Here is an 18,445-nt window from a genome sequence, read left to right on the forward strand (position 1 = left end):
AAAACCATCCAAGCTGGTGGCCATCGCTAAATCTTGCAGCAGCAAACAATGTGCTGTTTCGACACACCATGCATCTATTATACCAAAACTTTCATTTCAGTCAGCAGTGAAGATTGGTATGACTAATTTGTAAAGTTAATTCTGTGAAGATGACTCATCCACTGGTGATCTCCATAAATTGTGTGTGCTGGGGCAACAGATTGTCATCTTTGCCTCACATGAACTCTACACACAACTGGCTCTAGAAGACATTTGTCTGGAGGAAAACGCATGTTGGAATGCCACCCCATTTAATGTCTGGATCTAAGTTACACAACAGAACATTTAGATTTCTATTTTGTTGAAAACACACACACACAAATATCTATACAGAAGTTCGCATTTTTACACTGATCCACAAAGGCTGCAAAACTGAGTAAAGGTAAAGGTAAAGGCACCCCTGCCCGTACGGGCCAGTCTTGACAGACTCTGGGGTTGTGCGCCCATCTCACTTAAGAGGCCAGGGGCCAGCGCTGTCCGGAGACACTTCCGGGTCACGTGGCCAGCGTGACATCGCTGCTCTGGCGAGCCAGAGCCGCACACGGAAACGCCGTTTACCTTCCCGCTGGTAAGCGGTCCCTATTTATCTACTTGCACCCGGAGGTGCTTTCGAACTGCTAGGTTGGCAGGCGCTGGGACCGAGCAGCGGGAGCGCACCCCGCCGCAGGGATTCGAACCGCCGACCTTTCGATCGGCAAGTCCTAGGCGCTGAGGCTTTAACCCACAGCGCCACCTGCGTCATTTACTGAGTAGTAAATGGTAAATTAACACAACTAGAATCCCCTACCATGTCTCATAGTTGAGCATGCGCTGCCTGCTTTAAAAAAATTCTTTTTAAGTCAATTTGTTTCCCCGACCCTGCTTCTTAGGGCTAATCTACTATGTCTTAGGGCACCCTTGTACCTTAAAAAGCAGGCTCAATAAAGTACATTTCTGCTCCTCTAACAGTCCTTGCTCAAAATTGAAATTGTAGTAATGGAAAAAGTGTACCAATTATGTAAATATGGAACAATATTTATTATTACACAAGGCTTCATTCTATTTGGAATATTACCATAATACCATTAGGGTGTAAAAGAGTTTCATGTAGCAAGACAAGCATTTAAGATCTCCTATTTGGAATATTACCATAATACTATTAGAGTATTAAATAGAGTAAATACTATTTAAGATCTCCACTTTCTATTAAGACAGTGGATGCATTAAAAAATTGCCGTATTTTTCCATCTATAAGACGCCCCCATGTATAAGACACTCCCTGTTTGGGGGGATTCTGATTTAAGAAAATGGGGCAGATGTATCTGTGTATAAGACACCCCCAAATTGTTGACATTATTTTTTAGGAAAAAAACCTAGTCTTATACAGGGAAAAATACGGTAAATGGGTATCTAACAAGAAAGAAAACTGAGTTTGTAAAAGTTATTTTGAACAAAAGGGTTGCCTAGACTTTTATCAAATTATGATTAATTTCCAAACCATTAAGTATTACAGCGTGGAATAAGGATCTGGAATGAGAGATTCACAAATATTTCCATAGTAATTAAGGTAATCGGCTTATTCTACTGACCTTAAATTAACTTAATAAGCAAGATTGTATGTGACACCTTAGAAGTTTAAAAGTTTGGGATTTTTTGTTACTTAGTATAACTGATTTTAAAAAAACAACACATTTTAAACCCACTGCCTGAAACCCCGAAAGTAATTGCAGAGTTTGTAGTCTAATACAGGTAGATATTTTGGTTCTCTTTTATTACATCAATAAAGTAACTGGGTGTTCTTTTATTTAATAAAGGCTGAAATAAAAGGACTGCCAGTGGAGAATGCAATTTAACAGCTACAATGAGAGTAAGAAGTGCTCCACCCAATTCTCCACATTATTCTTTTCCGAAGAAAAGAGCTCCAAATGCTTTTACATTTTATCACAGGGAAAGTGCTCTACCTCTTCCGCCCTTTTCTAGCTCTACAATATCTTTTTTGAGACAGGTGATCAGGAACGTACACAAATTTTCCACCCCTAGGCAGTGGGCACCCAAAGCAATTTATGGCAATTCAGTACAATCAGATATAATCCACAATCTGAACGTCTAATGAAATTGCTTAAAATGTATTCATGCCAAGCCACAGCAGCGAAAGAAACACAAAAGTCAAGTATTTTCAACATACCTATTAGAATCTAATAGCATAATCCAACCTTAATTTCATCCAGCGCACCTGAATATGATCTGAGTACCATTAACTGTTTCTTTTCTGCTCTCAACTTCATTTGTTAGACTGAAAGTGTACCTCACCCATTGCTAGATGATGTAGCCAATGTAAAGTCTTCCAGATGTTTGGGGTACAGCTCCCATAAGCCCAGCCAGCACGGTCAGGCATGATGGGAATTGTAGTCCAAAACATTTGAAGAACACCATGCTTTCTACCCCTGATGTAATTTCCACAATGCCACCAATAAACTACAATCTCAGGTTCCGTTTCTCCACTAATTTGTACTATAAGCGGAACCTGTTTTTCATTTTATGTGAACTAGGTTTTAAATTGAGGAGTTACCATATTAAGTTGCATCTCTAACACATTTCTCTGCAGTAGGCTATTTGCCCTTCAAACACCCTACCACGAAAAGAGATGTGTGCATTAAAATTGCTTTCCCTAAGTTGTGAAAGCAATTCTGTTCTTATCATCTGGAGTTAGTTCCGTCTTCAATCTTGTTCTAGTAATAGCAAAGAAATCATGTACTGGGAGAAGAGAGATAGGGTCAATCAACACACAAATGAGAAAGCTATGCTACGCTGGCATTAGAGAAACTTCTGTGGCAGAAGTTTGTTTATAAAGCTATACATGGAACCGCATTTCTTTGGCAGTTTGCATGCAGATGGGAATTACCGTTCTCATTTGACTAAATTTCCAGCAATTATAAATTAGATAGACATGGTCAGCTGGAATTGCAGGGCGATATCCAAAGCTTTTGACAGCTGTAAAACCTTACAAGGAGGAGAAATATCACATCAGAAGCTCCATGAACATAAAAGTATCACTGTCCCCTACTTCAGCAATTGTCTGCACCCACAAACTGAACTCACTAAAATTCACCTTTTTTAGGTATTACTTGTGAAATAGCAAGTCAGTGTTATATAGTAGTAAGTCTGCACAGCTGCTTCATCTCCAACACTCCAGGCATCTGCTATTGGTTTCCAATATGCTTATAGGTGGCAGATACGCTGTAAATGTAAGCTGAGATACAGTATAATATCATGCTTTCATCCAAGTAATGTATCCCTTAGAGGAGAGCTGGCAATATTGCAAGAATCAGCTTTGTGAGACATAAGCTCAAGTTCAGATCAGTTTCTACAAGCATTCCTTTAATTTACAATTTTTTCATCTATGCCTCCTGTATTGCCAAATGCAATTCAGTCAGTGTTTCATCAGGAAGAGAAAAAGTCATTATATTTCTATAAATATGTTTAGTTTAAAATATAATACTGCCCTCTTCCTTTGTTGTTCTGACAACTTCTCTTTACAAAGAAATGCTTATTTATTTAGAATATTTGTAAACCACTTCTTCAAAAGAATTTTCCAAACCTACATAGGGCTAAAATCTGTGAAAGAAAAACAGGCTGTGACCACTTCAGATGCATCTTATGTACATAATCTCACATGCGCAAACCACGCCAAACCTGGATGTAACCCACAAACGTCACAGAAAGGGGCGGAGGTCTAGAACATAACCCTCGCGCAAATCAGTCACGGCCTATATTAAAAACCATCATAATTAAAAACAAATATAAAAAACCAACAACACTTTAAAACAAATAATAAGTAATCAAATCATTTTCCCGGATAAGAAAAGTTTGCAGCAAGCATCTAAAACAATGTAGTGAGAATGGCTCACAAGAGCAGAGAACATTAAAGTAACAACTTCTCAGAAATGTGGAACAAATATTATGTGGAAATCGTAAAAGTACAAGTTCTCTCAAACAAAGTGATCAAATAGGCATACATGGAGCATGGGGGTCCCTTAAGTAACCAGGTCACAAGCTATTAAGAGCTTTATATACCAACAGTGAAACCACAGAAGATTGTTGAGCAGAAGCATAATATGCCGACAGAATTGAAGTCTCGTCAAGCAATCGTGCTGTAGCAGTTTGCACAAACTGCACAATGTAGAAACTACCCTGTCATGAGTCCTGAGGCATCGTCAGAATCAGAAGTGGAGTACCAGGCTGAGACAGGTGAGGGGAAAAAGAGGTGACATGGGGAGTTAATACTGGGGGAAGAAGGCAGCTGCCCTGGCTGGGGAATGAGGACTCCCATCTTCCTTCTTTCCTCCCAGGGAGACGAGAACAACAATGGGCATCTCATGGGGTGATGGGGAGGGCACAGCCTGGTCGCCCAAGACCCAGTGGCACTCCTGTCGCTGGGAAAGATGCATCCTCCCCAACCCAGAGGGAATCTCCTTGCTTGGTGATCTTGCAGGGCATGAGTCTTGTGAGTAAGCATGCCTTGCCTTGTTTTGTGCCAGGGGCTCTTCGGCCAAAGTGTTTGCCTAAATCAGGAATGGGGAGTGTGTGGCCCTCCAGATGTTGTAGACTACAACTCCCCATCGTTCCTGACCACTTGGGCCTAATAGGAAATGGAACAAAAAAATAAATAAAATAAATGGAAGGCTGAAGGGCCCCCACTCTGACCCAAGTAATAGACTAAGTTTCCTGAACCCTAGGAAAGCAATTGGACCAACTTAGGAATTCTCTACAGGAAAGGTGCATGGAGTAAGTTCTGCACAAGTTGAGTTCTTTCTATGTTTTTACTGCAGACAGACAACTACCAAAGACGTCAGTACATCTTTTGCTGACATACAATTAATAGCAATCAAAATACAATGAGCTACTAACATTGCTCATTGGCACACCTCAACTGCAAAGGTACAAACCCTATGAAGGAAGGAACAGAATGTCCCTAATGTGTTTTGAACACATTAGAAAAATAAATTGGATTCTCATCAGAGGTTTTTATGAGGAAATCACAGCAACTTACCTGTATTTTGTGCAGGTAGAATTTTGACCTGAAGGAGCTTCGGGATTAAGAGTGACTTGTGGTGAAACCTGAGCTGACAGCAAAAATCCCAAAGCTAAAATAAGAAGTGCAACTGTAGTGCCTACAAGAAAGAAACAAAGCACTTTAGTTCAGAACAGAATTTTACTAACACAAATGTGCTTCTTTAGCAGAAAACTGCTATTTTGTTCAACTTGACAATGTTGAGCGGACTTTGTCCGTTGCAATAAAGTATTTATATTAGGCACCTAACTCCTTGACATATGCAATGCTCAAAAACATCACATAACACAGAATGGTCAGGAACATGGGACCGGGTTGCTGCTTTGATTAAAAATTCCTCCCAACATGTTGGCACTTCATCCACATGCTCAGATACAATGATATCTACAAAAAGGCGAATGTCACAATAGCATCCAATTCTAGCATCTGACAATCCAATCTGCCTTGTAACAGCTGAGGCTGAAGTAAACAGGTGTTTAAATAGTCCTTTTGTTAAGAAATACTGAGTGCAGAATTCTGTTTATCTGAGGAAAACATGGAAAGTAGCATTAAGAGGACAACATTTCTTCAGAGATTTGCATTCCTGAAGGCCCAAATTCATTCTATGGCATCTATAAACAAGAAAAAGATGTTGCGTAGACCAGGCAAGAAATGATTTATCCTTACAATATGAGAAAGGAGGTTGGAACCTTATGGCTGCAGAGTCCTACACTACCTGTAACTTTAAGCCTCCCCAAACAAGAGACAAGTGAGGCCCTCTGCAGGTTTTCCTCGAAAATGAGAACACAACACTTTGTCAGAGCGAGCCAAGTAGCAGGTGTTCATAAGTGGTTAAAAATGTTACGGATTTTTTAAATCATGAATTAACAACATGCTATATACTGGCTTCTTCTTGCAGCTCACTTGCTAAGTGTAGGTACTTTGAGGGAAAGGATAGTTCTGCCTCTCAGCAGGACTGAAAATTTAGATCAGGCGGGCAATGACCCTTCCTTCTCATCTCTGAAACATGCTGAAGCATGTTGAAGCACTTGAAAAATCTGCGACATTCAGTCTGAAATCCAGTCTCTCTATAGTAAGATGTATTCACTGAAATCTATCAGCAGAACTTACAGTACTCTACAGGTTTGAATAGGATGGAGTTTCAACAACCCATTTTCAGAAAAACAGCAGACTGACTTCTTTATTAAAAAATGCTTGGATTACTACAGGGTTTCAAAAAAGCAACTGGAAATTGAAAACAGTCACCAGCTGAGAAAAGTTAGTTACTCATTGTTACTGAAAATTACTATTTCCAAAATGCTTTACATTACTAGCTCTTACGGTGGTTTAGGGCAAACAGAACAGGGTTTCTCTTGGAATTTTAACATAGAAAGCACAATCAAATCAAAAGCAGACAGCTGATTAAATAGAAGCTGTATTTGGTATTTATTTGTTTTGGCTTATATAATGCAAACCTATGGCTTACCAAGAGCATGCAGATGTGGAGGCCATGGAGAGCTGCTCACAGTCTTTCTTCTTCCTTTCCCCCTTTTACTGCTGCACTATGCAGAACCAGGTCAACATTTGGCTTGGTATGTCATCCAAACTGGGTTCCACAGGTCAGCTATCACCTCATGATCACAAGCTGTAGCCAAGGTTTGTTCTTGGCTCCAGCTCGGGGTTGAGGAGAGAGCTTACCCACAAACTGCAGTGCACACACACAAGCCAAGCCTTGGCTTTGTTCGGGAGGAACGAAAAAGACCAACAAAGCAGCTGTGAGCTCTTTTCTGGGTGCCTGTCCTTTCACATGGTCTAGGGAAGTCTAACTTTGGTTTACCATGTTGTGTGAACCAGGTCTAGGCATACAACAGTGAACACTAAATAAAGATGAGCACGCCATAGCTAGTTCACTTATCAATGCAAACCAGGCTGGATAAAAACTATTTACACAGGCAAGTTAATTTAGAAACTCTTAAGAATTTGCACAGAAGACTGAGAGTTACATTATTTTACTGTGCAACACTGTTATCAAGATTAGCTATTACGAAGTCTTACCATTCTACATTGTTACTTAAGAAGCATAGAACTGTAGAGTTGGAAGGGACTGTAAGGGTCATACAGTGGTACCTCGGGTTAAGTACTTAATTTGTTCTGGAGGTCCGTTCTTAACCTGAAACTCATTTGCTCTACTTAGATTGTTCTCGGTCATTTTTTTTTCCTTTAAAAAAAGGAGAGGGGGAACAAATGACGAAACCTGGTTTCATCCCCCCCCCCCCCGCTCTTACTTTACAGAACAAGTTTCAAAAGCTGGATTCAAGAAGAACTTTATGTAAGCTTGGTTTTCAGGCGACATTGAAACACTGGGGTGGGGAGCATCTAAGCTAAAAAAAACAACCACAAGAAAACACAACAAGGTAATGAAGGTGTTTGTGGGGAAGCCCCCCATCTGGCACCCAACTCTTCTTCTGAGAAGACTTGCTCACCCCAGGGGGTTCACTGGCCTGCAAGAACCAAGCAAGGCACCCAAAAGGCGGGAGGATGTGAGGGCGATCTGGCTGCGACATCTGTCACCCCATTGATCGCCAGGGTTGATTCGGCTGATCTGGCTGGCTAGGCGGGTGTCCCTTCCTCCCTCACCACTCCATGTGCGTCCCTCCCGAAGCTGCGCGCTCGGTGGAAGAGGACGACCATCCCAGATAGAAGGAGTATACCGTTCTTCAGTCAAGGGTATACGATAGCTGCGCTCCCCTGCTAGAACCTCCAAACCTGAAACTGTTCTTAACCTGAAGCACCACTTTAGCCAATGGGGCCTCCTGCTGCCGCCATGCCGCTGGAGCACGATTTCTGTTCTCATCCTGAAGCAAAGTCCTTAACCTGAAGCACTATTTCTGGGTTAGTGGAGTCTGTAACCTGAAGTGTATGTAACCCGAGGTACCACTGTATAGTCCCAGTCCTTGCAATGCAGAAATCTTTTGCCTAATGTTGGGCTCAAACCCACAAGCCTAAAATTAGGAGTCTCATTCTCTAACAACTTGGCTATCCCAGGTCTTCGATTCATAACTGCTTGTTACTGGTTGCTATTCCTGCTCCCGAGGCTAGGAACTGAAGCAATGGATCCAAGTTACAAGAAAGGAGATGCTTGTTAAACATCAGGACAAACTTTCTGGCAGTTAAGAGCTGTTTGACAGTGGGACAGACTCCCAGGAGGGAGTTCCAGGTGGACTCACCTTCCTCTGAGGTTTTTAAGCAGAAGTTGGATGGCCATCTGTCATGTATGATCTACAGTGGTATCTTGGTTTAAGAACAGCTTAGTTTATGAACAACTTGGCTGCAAACCCGGAAGTAGGGTGTTTTGGTTTGTGAACTTTGCCTTGGAAACAGAACACATTCCGCTTCCTGTTGAGTGTGTTCCATTTGTAAATTGAGTCCCTCCCGCTGCTATGGGGAAGCACACCTCGGTTTCAGAACGCTTTGGTTTAAGAACGGACTTCCGGAACAGATTAAGTTTGTAAACCAAGGTATCACTGTAGTTTAAACTCCTGCATCACAGGGGATTGGACTAAATGACACTTGGTGTCCCTTCCAACTCTACAATTTTATAATGTGATTGCTTATGGGGGCATATATGCTTATTACCTTTCATTCTAAACCTGCAGAGAGGCAACTCATCCAAAAGAACCCCAAGTATGCCACACCTGATCAAGCAACTGAACATAGGCCTGCCACTTCCAAAACCTACAGACACCAACTTGGCTTATTAATTTAAGAAGCTTTAAGAGCAATCGTCTGCCATCGTTACTGCATTTCCCTGTCTCAATAAACTTTCTTCTATGCAGTCCATCTTGGCCTGAAACAACATGTCACACAATAATGAAAGTTGTACCTGCTAAGCTTCCAAGGGTGAGTTTTCGCCGGCCCACTTTCTCAACAAGCCAGACTCCAACAAGAGTGAAAATGAAATTAGTGAATGCTGTCACTGCAGCAAGCCAAATTGCAAGCCGGTCATCTTGAACACCGGACATCTGCATAATGGTGGCACTGTAATACCTGAAAAGTTAAATAAAAGAGAATAAAAAGCATTGCCCCTGATTTGGTCAATGATAAAATGATTTCATATATGGGTTTTCATTATGGAGAGTACTGTATGAGGTTTCTACATTTGGGCAGTTACAATGTTTTCTTTTACAATGGCACTAAGGAACTGAATACGTCCTGTGCTTTGCTGGGCAGCTTGACTCGGGAGACTCCAGAAACTTGTCGCTTAAAAGGCTCTGAAATTTCCAACACATGTCCTAGGAACACTATTCTCCGGACACTCACAAATCCTTGTTGCTTTGAGGCCAGTTGGGGACAACACTGGAGAGATCTTCCTACAGAAGAACACGAGAAAGGGATGGAATGTTGCCATGGAGAACGTGACACCAATTAAGAGTGTTAATTCATAACAAATTTAAGAATTAAAAACTCTTAATTGCTATTCTCCACTCCTTTAAGAAGGACAGATCCTGAAGCTGAGGCTCCAATACTTTGGCCACCTCATGAGAAGACTCCCTGGAAAAGACCCTGATGTTGGGAAAGATGGAGGGCACAAGAAGAAGGGGACGACAGAGGACGAGATGGTTGGACAGTGTTCTCGAAGCTACCAGCATGAGTTTGACCAAACTGCGGGAGGCAGTGGAAGACAGGAGTGCCTGGCCTGCTCTGGTCCATGGGGTCACGAAGAGTTGGACACAACTAAACAAGTAAACAACAACTCCTGTAAGTTAAATTATAATTTCTATACTGCCATTCATCAGGGAATCACAAGACAATTTACAATATAAAAACATAAAAATACATTCCATAGTAATAAACAAAAACAGTTTAAAAGGGCATAGATTGTTTAATCAGCCAAAGGCCTGGGAAAAGAGGGATGTTTTTGCCTCATGCCTAAAGATATGTAATGAAGGTGCCAAGTGAGCGTCCCTGGGGAAAGTAATCCACAAGTGGGGAGCCATTGCAGAAAAGGCCCATTCTTGTGGAGGAGGAACACAAAGAAGGGCCTTTGATGTTGACAAAAGGCTACTCTCTTCCAGTGTCTATACTGCATTCAAACAAAATGTGTTGCTGTTGCAGGCGATAAAAGTTCTTGTCACTAGTGGGTCTGCTGAGCAGTCTATTTAGTACACATTTCAAAATAATGGAATTTAACAAGTGTTATAAACTGGGGGGGGGGGGGAGTCTGAAATCTTATGCTTAGACATGACAAATTTAAGCCAACCTTTAAAGCAGAAGGATTCATCTTTGTCCTAAACGGCTGGTAGTGTGTTCTTATGACAAGATTGCATGTCAAATTTCAAAATGGATTTCTAAATTACTACTACAAATGCTAGCACTCTGAAATGCTTCAGTGAGAATTCTTTAAGCATTCAAGTTCTTGATTCCAAATTGCAAAATCTTTCAAGTTTTGATGAAGTCACCAGCAAACAAAATGCTGCAGAGTCCAGCTTTCATTTTAAGTCTGTACCTCATTTGTATGAAATGCCATCTCATCAACACACAAAGATTTTATGATCCAAAGAAATGCAATGGTTGTGATCTTTTGTTCTGCTATAGCTGAAATATTCTGGAATCACCAAATCATTTCTATTTTACCATCATATAAAATACCAAAGGATGCTCGTACTTTCAAAGCCTCTCAGAGCCAATTCCTCTTTCTGCTCATGTTTTTTCCCTTATTATTACATTAGTCCTTCTCCTCCTGCTTTCAGGGCAGGGGTCTGATTGCAGATTCAATTTATCCATGCTTTCCACAAGAAAACTGTGACAAAGCTTCCATTTAGCCTCCTATTCATGAGAAAGGGTCTCTATTGTTTAGACACAATCTTAAACCATAGTGAATTCGTCCCTATCTCATATGCTCCCTTCTTCTCTGACATAGCCATGAGCAGATTGGGAGGGTTTGCATCTGTTTCAAGATAACCAGAATTATTCATTATATCTGAACTCAGAAAAGAAGTGGTTAATCTTAACTATAGTTTAAGGCAGGGATGGGGAAAGTCTGTGGCCCTCCAGATATTATTGGATTTGAACTTCCTTCAGCATGGCAACACATGGAGGAGCACAGCTCCTGCATCCCAGTGCAAGCCTAACCAGAGTTGCCTGAAAGCAGAAAAAAGAGCTTCCAATCTCTTTGCAGCTACACCAGAGCAGCAGGAAAGGGAAATATGGGCACTCCAGCCTTGTGCACATAATGCTAAGCCATAATTATGTCTGGAATAAATCACTATCAGTTCCTGACTATGACAAAAGTCTAACTGATTAAACTCCATTTTCAAGCTTAGTGGCCAAACAGAGAGCTGCTACCTGCTCAACTAACGACCCTTAAAACTGTTCTTGATAGAAGTCCTCTCAGATGCTCCAACCTTTAAATTGAAAAAGATTCCAGTGGACAAGCCACGGCTCCTTGTATTTCTCAGAGTTGGTAGCAGAGACCACCAGAGGGAGCCCTCACAATAAACAGTATACTTCTGAGGAAGTGGTGCTTTTGAGACACTCTCTCACCTATAAGTATCAACTCTGTATTTAAGCACAAGCAAGCATGCTTTCACATGATGGAATGAACAGACTAAGTATTCTAGGCTAAGAACATAATTCAGGAACAAGAGACACACTGGAACTGGGACAAAAGAGGAGACAAGACTAAGGTCTACAGGAAAATTAGACAAAGGCTGAAAGGCGGACCTTTAAAATGTGTGAAAAGGTAATTTTTATATATCAATGTATTTCAGAACAATCACCACTCTTTCCCTTTTTCAAATGTTCCTACTCACTACATATTGACATTTCAGTAATATGCGCTTGTTAGTCCCTTTCCTCCTCTGAATTACATCTGGCTCAAAATTACTGCCTGCAATTTTTAATCCTCAATCTGAAATCTTAAACTATTTCTTTGGATGTCACTGTGTCACAGCAGGTAAGAGAAAGAGGAAATCCCAAATGTCAGTATCATTCATAATTTAGATTTTCTGTTTAGCTCATCAAACTGCTGGATATGAAACCCAAACAAGTGAACGCTGTGCTTCCTCAGTGAAAACTATGCTTTCATCCTCTTAGTTTCTTAACTCTGTAATTATTTAATCTTCATAGTATACTTCCTCTCTTTATAGGAGGAGCATCTTTTGCAAACTGATTCTTAATGAAGTTGGCTTTTCAGTGGTTTGACAGACTTTTCAATCAGAGTTAAATAGGATGAATGTTCCCAGGGCAAAACCACCTTTCAGCAGTTACAGTAGTTTCTCTTTCAGAGCCATGATATTCTTACATACCTTTTACAATGCAAAAATAGCAAGAACAATTTCTTAACGCATTAACGCAGTTTAGGAAAGTGTCTAGGAAACCGCTTTCTCCACAACTTGTAACTCAACTGCGAACTCAGCTCAAGGCAAAATGATACCACAAGCAGCACTCTAGCAAAATTGTTAAAGCTTTAGAAAAGAACTGGAGCAAATAGTTTTACAACTGACTCATGTACCTTTTTCTGTCTTCACAATACCAATTCTTATGGGACTATTTTATCCATTTGACTCCAAAAAAGGGATCTTGTAGAAACACAGTGAGATACTGAAATTCAAAATGCTGTTCAAATATGACTGTGCTTAACCAAATCAGGTTTATGTTGTTAATATATACAATTCCTGTCAGAAGGAGAGGGGAAGATTGAAGCACAAAAGTCGGTTGATTGACATTATGCTAAAACCCAGTGTCTGAACCCAGCTATTGGCTATTCTTCGCCTCCATTTCCGCAAATCAAAAAACAGGGCTGCTATCTTGCAAATTTTGCAACCATTGAGCCCAGGTTAGTCTCACGCAAACCAAAGGAACATTTTAGAAGGCAGTGATATATGACAAAATTGGGAGGGGTGGAGGGGAGAAATCACTGAACTGAAAGTGTTCCATTTAAAGCTTGGTAACTGGAAAAAAAGCTGAACTTAAAAGAGTACAGTCCATTCATTATGTGCAGCAAGTTATTTCTTTCCTGAGTAGCAAAAACTGTCCCACAACTGTTTCAACACGTGAGGTTAAAAATCAGTTTATCACACACACAAAAAGAGCCCACAATGGTCTTGTAATATATTCATGAATAGTGTATTTAATATACCGGTAGTCATGCATACTTAATTTCATGATCCAATAAAGGTAAACTATATTTCTTAAGGATTAGCGAACTTATTTTTTCCCTTTAAGGTAACACATTCACCATCTTTCTGGGCTTTTGCACATTCACATCCGTGACTGTATAGAAAATTTCCTGAAGTTCTGAGAAGAAAGCAACACATACACTAGCTCAGTTCAGACCATCCCGTAGCCCAAACCATGATATGATGGATCAGGAACAAACTGATGGGCCATATGCTACCTTTCCCCACTATATGCAACTCCACTTTCTATTTCCTGACTTGATATTGACATTCTGCTGTGATGTCCAGTTAGCAAACTGTGCTTTACTGCTTTCCATTCAAACCAGAACTAGAAACCCCTGGTTTGGAGCATCATCTAAATTGCTTCAGTAACGCTTTCTGTGACAATATAACCATGTTCAATCCTTAATGTGGTTTTCGAATCTATTTGCCGAGACAAAATCCTCATCTAGCGGCTACCACATAGCTATTTTTAAACTCTTCCTTGATGTTCCAGTGTTTTGGAGCAAGATAGCTTGATAAAGGTGTAGCCATGTATGAGTATCTCTTAGTTCAAGTCAAGTATAGGCAATCATGCTAAAGCACTTGACTTGTATCTCTTTTTTTACTTCTACCGCTTTCATCAGAGTGCTTATTAATCTTTGCTACTCTTCTCTCAGATGTGGCGTGTCTTCCTCTGCTGCACATCTACACAATCTTTAAACAGAATGGATTGTGCCTCATCCATTCCAGTACTGCGTTGTATTTATTGCTTTTGGTGAAAGGTCTTAGCAAATACACACAGTTACAATAAATAAATAAATGAATACAATAATATGAAACATTAAACCAATTTAAGGGCTATGTTCAGGTGGAATTTAATTGCATACCAACAAATCCAGGTTGTGCAACTAAAGCTGATTTGGTGCTCTTGTGTAGCAAACCCCCTTTCCACCAAAACTGAACATTTTGCTGAAGGAGAGTGTCAGGAAAATGTGCTAGAAAGTTGGATAACCATTGCTTGACGCAACGTTTTATAACCTCCCGGCAACCAGAATGGATGCTCAATCTAGCCTTGTCTAACCTCCCCACAAACACTGTTGAACATTTGTTTGAACAAACAGGAAGCCTGAAAACAATCCAAGATTATGTCACTACCGTGTGTTAATCACCAGTACTGATTGAAACACCACCGTTTTATCAGCTGAGGCAATCTGCTGCACAGTGAATAGACATCTCTCCTATAAACCTTATCCTAATTTCTTAACACAGCAGGCCACCTATTTATTGATATCATTTAGCAAAGAAAAAAAAATAAGTCAATTTTGGTGAGAAATTGTTATTATTATTACTGGAAATTTTATGATGCAACTAAACAGTCAATGGTGCATTACCCACAATACAAATAAGACAAGGACATAAAAAACGAAAAAGCAATAAAGAAACAGGCAAGACAACAGGACACACCTGTGTATTTCTACTGCTAGATTGGTATGGTTATGCTTGTGAAGTGAAGGCACAAGACTGGGGGTTGGTCATCAGGTGAGCTGCACACAGGTGAGCTGAAGCAAGCTGCTGGCTAGCCCTGTGGAGCCTCCTTTTATTGAGACAAATATGCAAACCAGGCAGATACATTTTGGGCTGTGACCTTTACACATCTTCGGTCCCGAGATCGTGGGATGGTACAAAGTTATTTTGGCACCTGTTTCCACAGTGTCATTTCCCCCTTGCACAGTGTATGATGAAGGAGAAAATTACACATTCTATGTCCCCCTCCCCCCCTGCCAACATCCCTTACTATGATGACATAGTAAAAAAAAATAGAAAAGACTGCACAATTCCTCAACATTATGAAAATGCATTAACACACAGACTTCTTTGCATACAGAGCGTTATCCCCTAATGAAATCATTCTCTTGAACCAAATTATTCTTGAATAGCATAGTGAAGGTATTTAAAATTCTAGGAACACTTCAAGTTTAAGTTCACACACAGAAACCATCTCATTATTTTCTCCTTTTTCAACTTTTAATTAAATGTGCTACATCAGTAATATTTACCTTGCATAAATTAACTTTTTAAAAGAAACACGTCTAAACTTTTAGGACTGCTTAATTAACATCAGTAAGAGCCGCCAGCCTAAAACCAGACAATTCCTGGGAATACTGGTTTTCTTTTCATAATCAAACATTGAGATATTATATTAGACTAATTATATATAAAGAATATAAATGCATATCTTTAGGTGCCCACCAATCTTAAATTTTAAAGCAACAGGTATAGTTGTTAGTTCTGAATAGCATTTTTGTGTATGTGTATATTTATTAAATGGGTCACGGGTCGCGCTGTGGGTAAAACCTCAGCGCCTAGGACTTGCCGATCGTCAGGTCGGCAGTTCGAATCCCTGCGGCGGGGTGCGCTCCCGTTGCTCGGTCCCAGCGCCTGCTAACCTAGCAGTTCGAAAGCACCCCCGGGTGCAAGTAGATAAATAGGGACCGCTTACTAGCGGGAAGGTAAACGGCGTTTCCGTGTGCTGCACTGGCTCGCCAGATGCAGCTTGTCATGCTGGCCACGTGACCCGGAAGTGTCTGCGGACAGCGCTGGCCCCCGGCCTCTTAAGTGAGATGGGCGCACAACCCTAGAGTCGGACACGACTGGCCCATATGGGCAGGGGTACCTTTACCTTATATTTATTAAAATATTTAGAACCCACTCTCTATCCAAATATTTCAGGGTAGGGGCACACTAGTAATTAAAACAATCCAGCTACGAATCAGGAGTTGATATAAGAAATAACTTTAACACGCAGTGTCAATCATTGCAAAATTAAGCTGTGAAACTAAGTTACTAAAGCTTCAGTATGCTTAAATATCGTAGTATAGATTGCTCCCAGGCTGTGTACAACACATTTACTAAATACGTTCAGTGGGGCCAAGAGGTGGCTCATGACCTATAGCAGACTTGACCCCGAGTTTTCATGTTACTCACATACATTATGAAAGAGCATCTGGGTCATGTATTTCTTCAGCATAGTTGCCTAGAGACTGTTTCACCATCTGCAGCAACAATCTAGACCCGTGTGAGTTAAAGGCTTTTATGCATTTACTTAGGCATACACCTCATGCAAACCGCCTGCAAATCAGGTTACATATTGCTATTCCTTTGGTGCTCGGATATTATCTACCACTCACTACACATGAGGAAGAAAGTGAGGCTATCCATTGGGCAGTATAAACTGGGAAGGTAGCCCATATAGCGGAAGGAAAACTCTGATCCGAAACCTCTACTGCCTTGAGGAATTATCTTCAGGAGAAGAAAAGGCTAAATAGTAAATTCTACACAAATCCGGAGTGGAGTCCCTAAAATAGTCGGATGGCACCTTGTACGCCTCCTTCTGGCAACTCCTGCAGCCCACCTGGTGCCAAACGTATTGTTGTGCTTTCCTTTGGACCACATCAATGAAGCCAAGAGAGGGGGGATTTTAGTCACCTGGGCAGCCCAGGACCTCCATATACCCTGCCCAGGCTTGGACTCTAAGGGGGGTCACCTTGGTGCTGCTAATGCAGAAGTTTGACTTCACCCCCCAGAAGCACACTCCATTGTCTTTCGAGACAGAGAGTGTTGCCAACACCAACAATTACATAAGTAAGTAATAAGCAATGTGCCACAAGACCAATTAAATTTATTATTCTGTGCTTTCAAGACACAATGTAAATGAAATCAAACTGAACTGAGTATCATCCCCACTTTCACAAAACTGTTCGTATCCATGGAATGTGGGGGTTTTGGTGATGATGTAGCTCATACAGCATCAGTTTTTTATGCAGAAGGTATCAGCATTTCCAGATAGGGTGGGAAATGTCCTCTGTATGAAACACTGGAGAACTGCAGCCTGCCAGAATAAAAAACTGAGCTAAACGGACCAGTGGTCTGATTCAGTATAAGACTACAACCAGACCTCGGTTCCCGAACGCCTCCATTTTGGAACATTTCGGCTCCTGAATGCTGAAAACCCAGAAGAAAATGCTCTGGTTTTCGAACATTTTTCAGAAGCTGAACATCTGACGTGGCTTCCGCTTCAGTGCAGAAAGCTCTTGCAACCAATCATAAGCCGCACCTTGGTTGTCAAACGTTTCAGAAGCCAAACAGGCTTCCAGAATGGACAACCGAGGTTTGACTGTACTAATTTTCCTAAAATTGATGAATGTTTAGGTGGGGGTGACTGCTGGATGCTAAGGGCAAGTGAGTTGCTTGAAGTGTTGAAGCATTTTTGCTGCTTAAAAATTCTTAAACCTACACTTTCCGGGAAGGGTTATTTGATTTTACCACACCCACACCAAACATTAATTCAATCTTGGGGGTATTTTTGCCCCATCCCCACAAAATGTACCAAAAATTACTATTTAGGCCCTGGTAGTTAACTGCATAGTAATATTAATGTGTATGCCATCTGAGTACTAATTTGGTAGCATCCGCTCCTGATGCACACAAACTTAAAATGTTTGCTTCTGCTCCATCTGTTTTGGCATATTATTCAGTGATCATGGGAACTTACAAAGAAAATGTCTGGCAGCTACAAATCCCAGAATTTAACTTTTGGAAGTTATGATCAAGAACAGCCAACATCCACAGCCTTGTTAATTGGTTCAGGATGCTTCATTGTATACACATCTTGAAGTAGCAATATTCCCTCTATTTCTGACAATGCAATCTATACCTTCAAGCGTTCCCAGATGTCCCTTCCTAAGGTGAGGAGGCTGCTCAGAGATGAGGGCTTTGAAAGCATGTGCTGGGCCAGTCCGTAGTTCCCTCTCACTTAAAAGGAAGGGTTATCAAGGCAAGGAACAGGCTGGCTGATAGCCATCCCAACTTTCAGCCGCCTCTCCTCAAAGAAAATGTGTATACCTTCATTCTTTACACCAACATAAATTGTTTAGAGGAAATCTGGACTGAATATGGCCTGGAAAAGGTTTAAAAGTAAGTCAAATCCAGGGTTGTCACCTTATTGCTATCTTTTGCGATACAGAATGTGGAAAGTCATGAACTATTAGGGGATTTGAAGAACTGGAAGGGAAATGGAGTAACAGAATTGAGGCAGGTCTACAGACAGATGGGTGGAAGGGTTAGGATTCTGGTGTGACCAAGGCCAGCACAGGGCCCAGATTCTTTTCTTTTTTCTTTTCTTTTCTTTTCTTTTCTTTTTTCTTTCTTTCTTTCT

At 40.9% G+C, this 18,445-nt stretch overlaps 1 protein-coding gene across 2 annotated transcripts in view; it reads right to left on the reverse strand.

Annotated features, from left to right (window-relative positions):
- SLC2A13 (solute carrier family 2 member 13) overlaps nucleotides 1–18,445 on the reverse strand; it is a 99,519-nt gene that overhangs the window by 34,452 nt on the left and 46,622 nt on the right. For both annotated transcript variants that reach the window (XR_014172619.1, XM_081929141.1), the window contains exons 5-6: nucleotides 8,952–9,115; nucleotides 5,069–5,189 (exon numbers count right to left, since the gene is read on the reverse strand). Coding sequence is in view for 1 of the 2 variants with exons in the window: in XM_081929141.1 (XP_081785267.1) it covers nucleotides 5,069–5,189; nucleotides 8,952–9,115 (285 nt within the window). In the remaining variant the exon portion in view is untranslated. The remainder of the gene's footprint in view (nucleotides 1–5,068; nucleotides 5,190–8,951; nucleotides 9,116–18,445) is intronic.

The sequence above is a fragment of the Podarcis melisellensis genome (genome assembly GCF_964234715.1).
Source record: "Podarcis melisellensis genome assembly, chromosome: 10".
In the NCBI taxonomy this organism is placed as follows: domain Eukaryota; kingdom Metazoa; phylum Chordata; class Lepidosauria; order Squamata; family Lacertidae; genus Podarcis; species Podarcis melisellensis.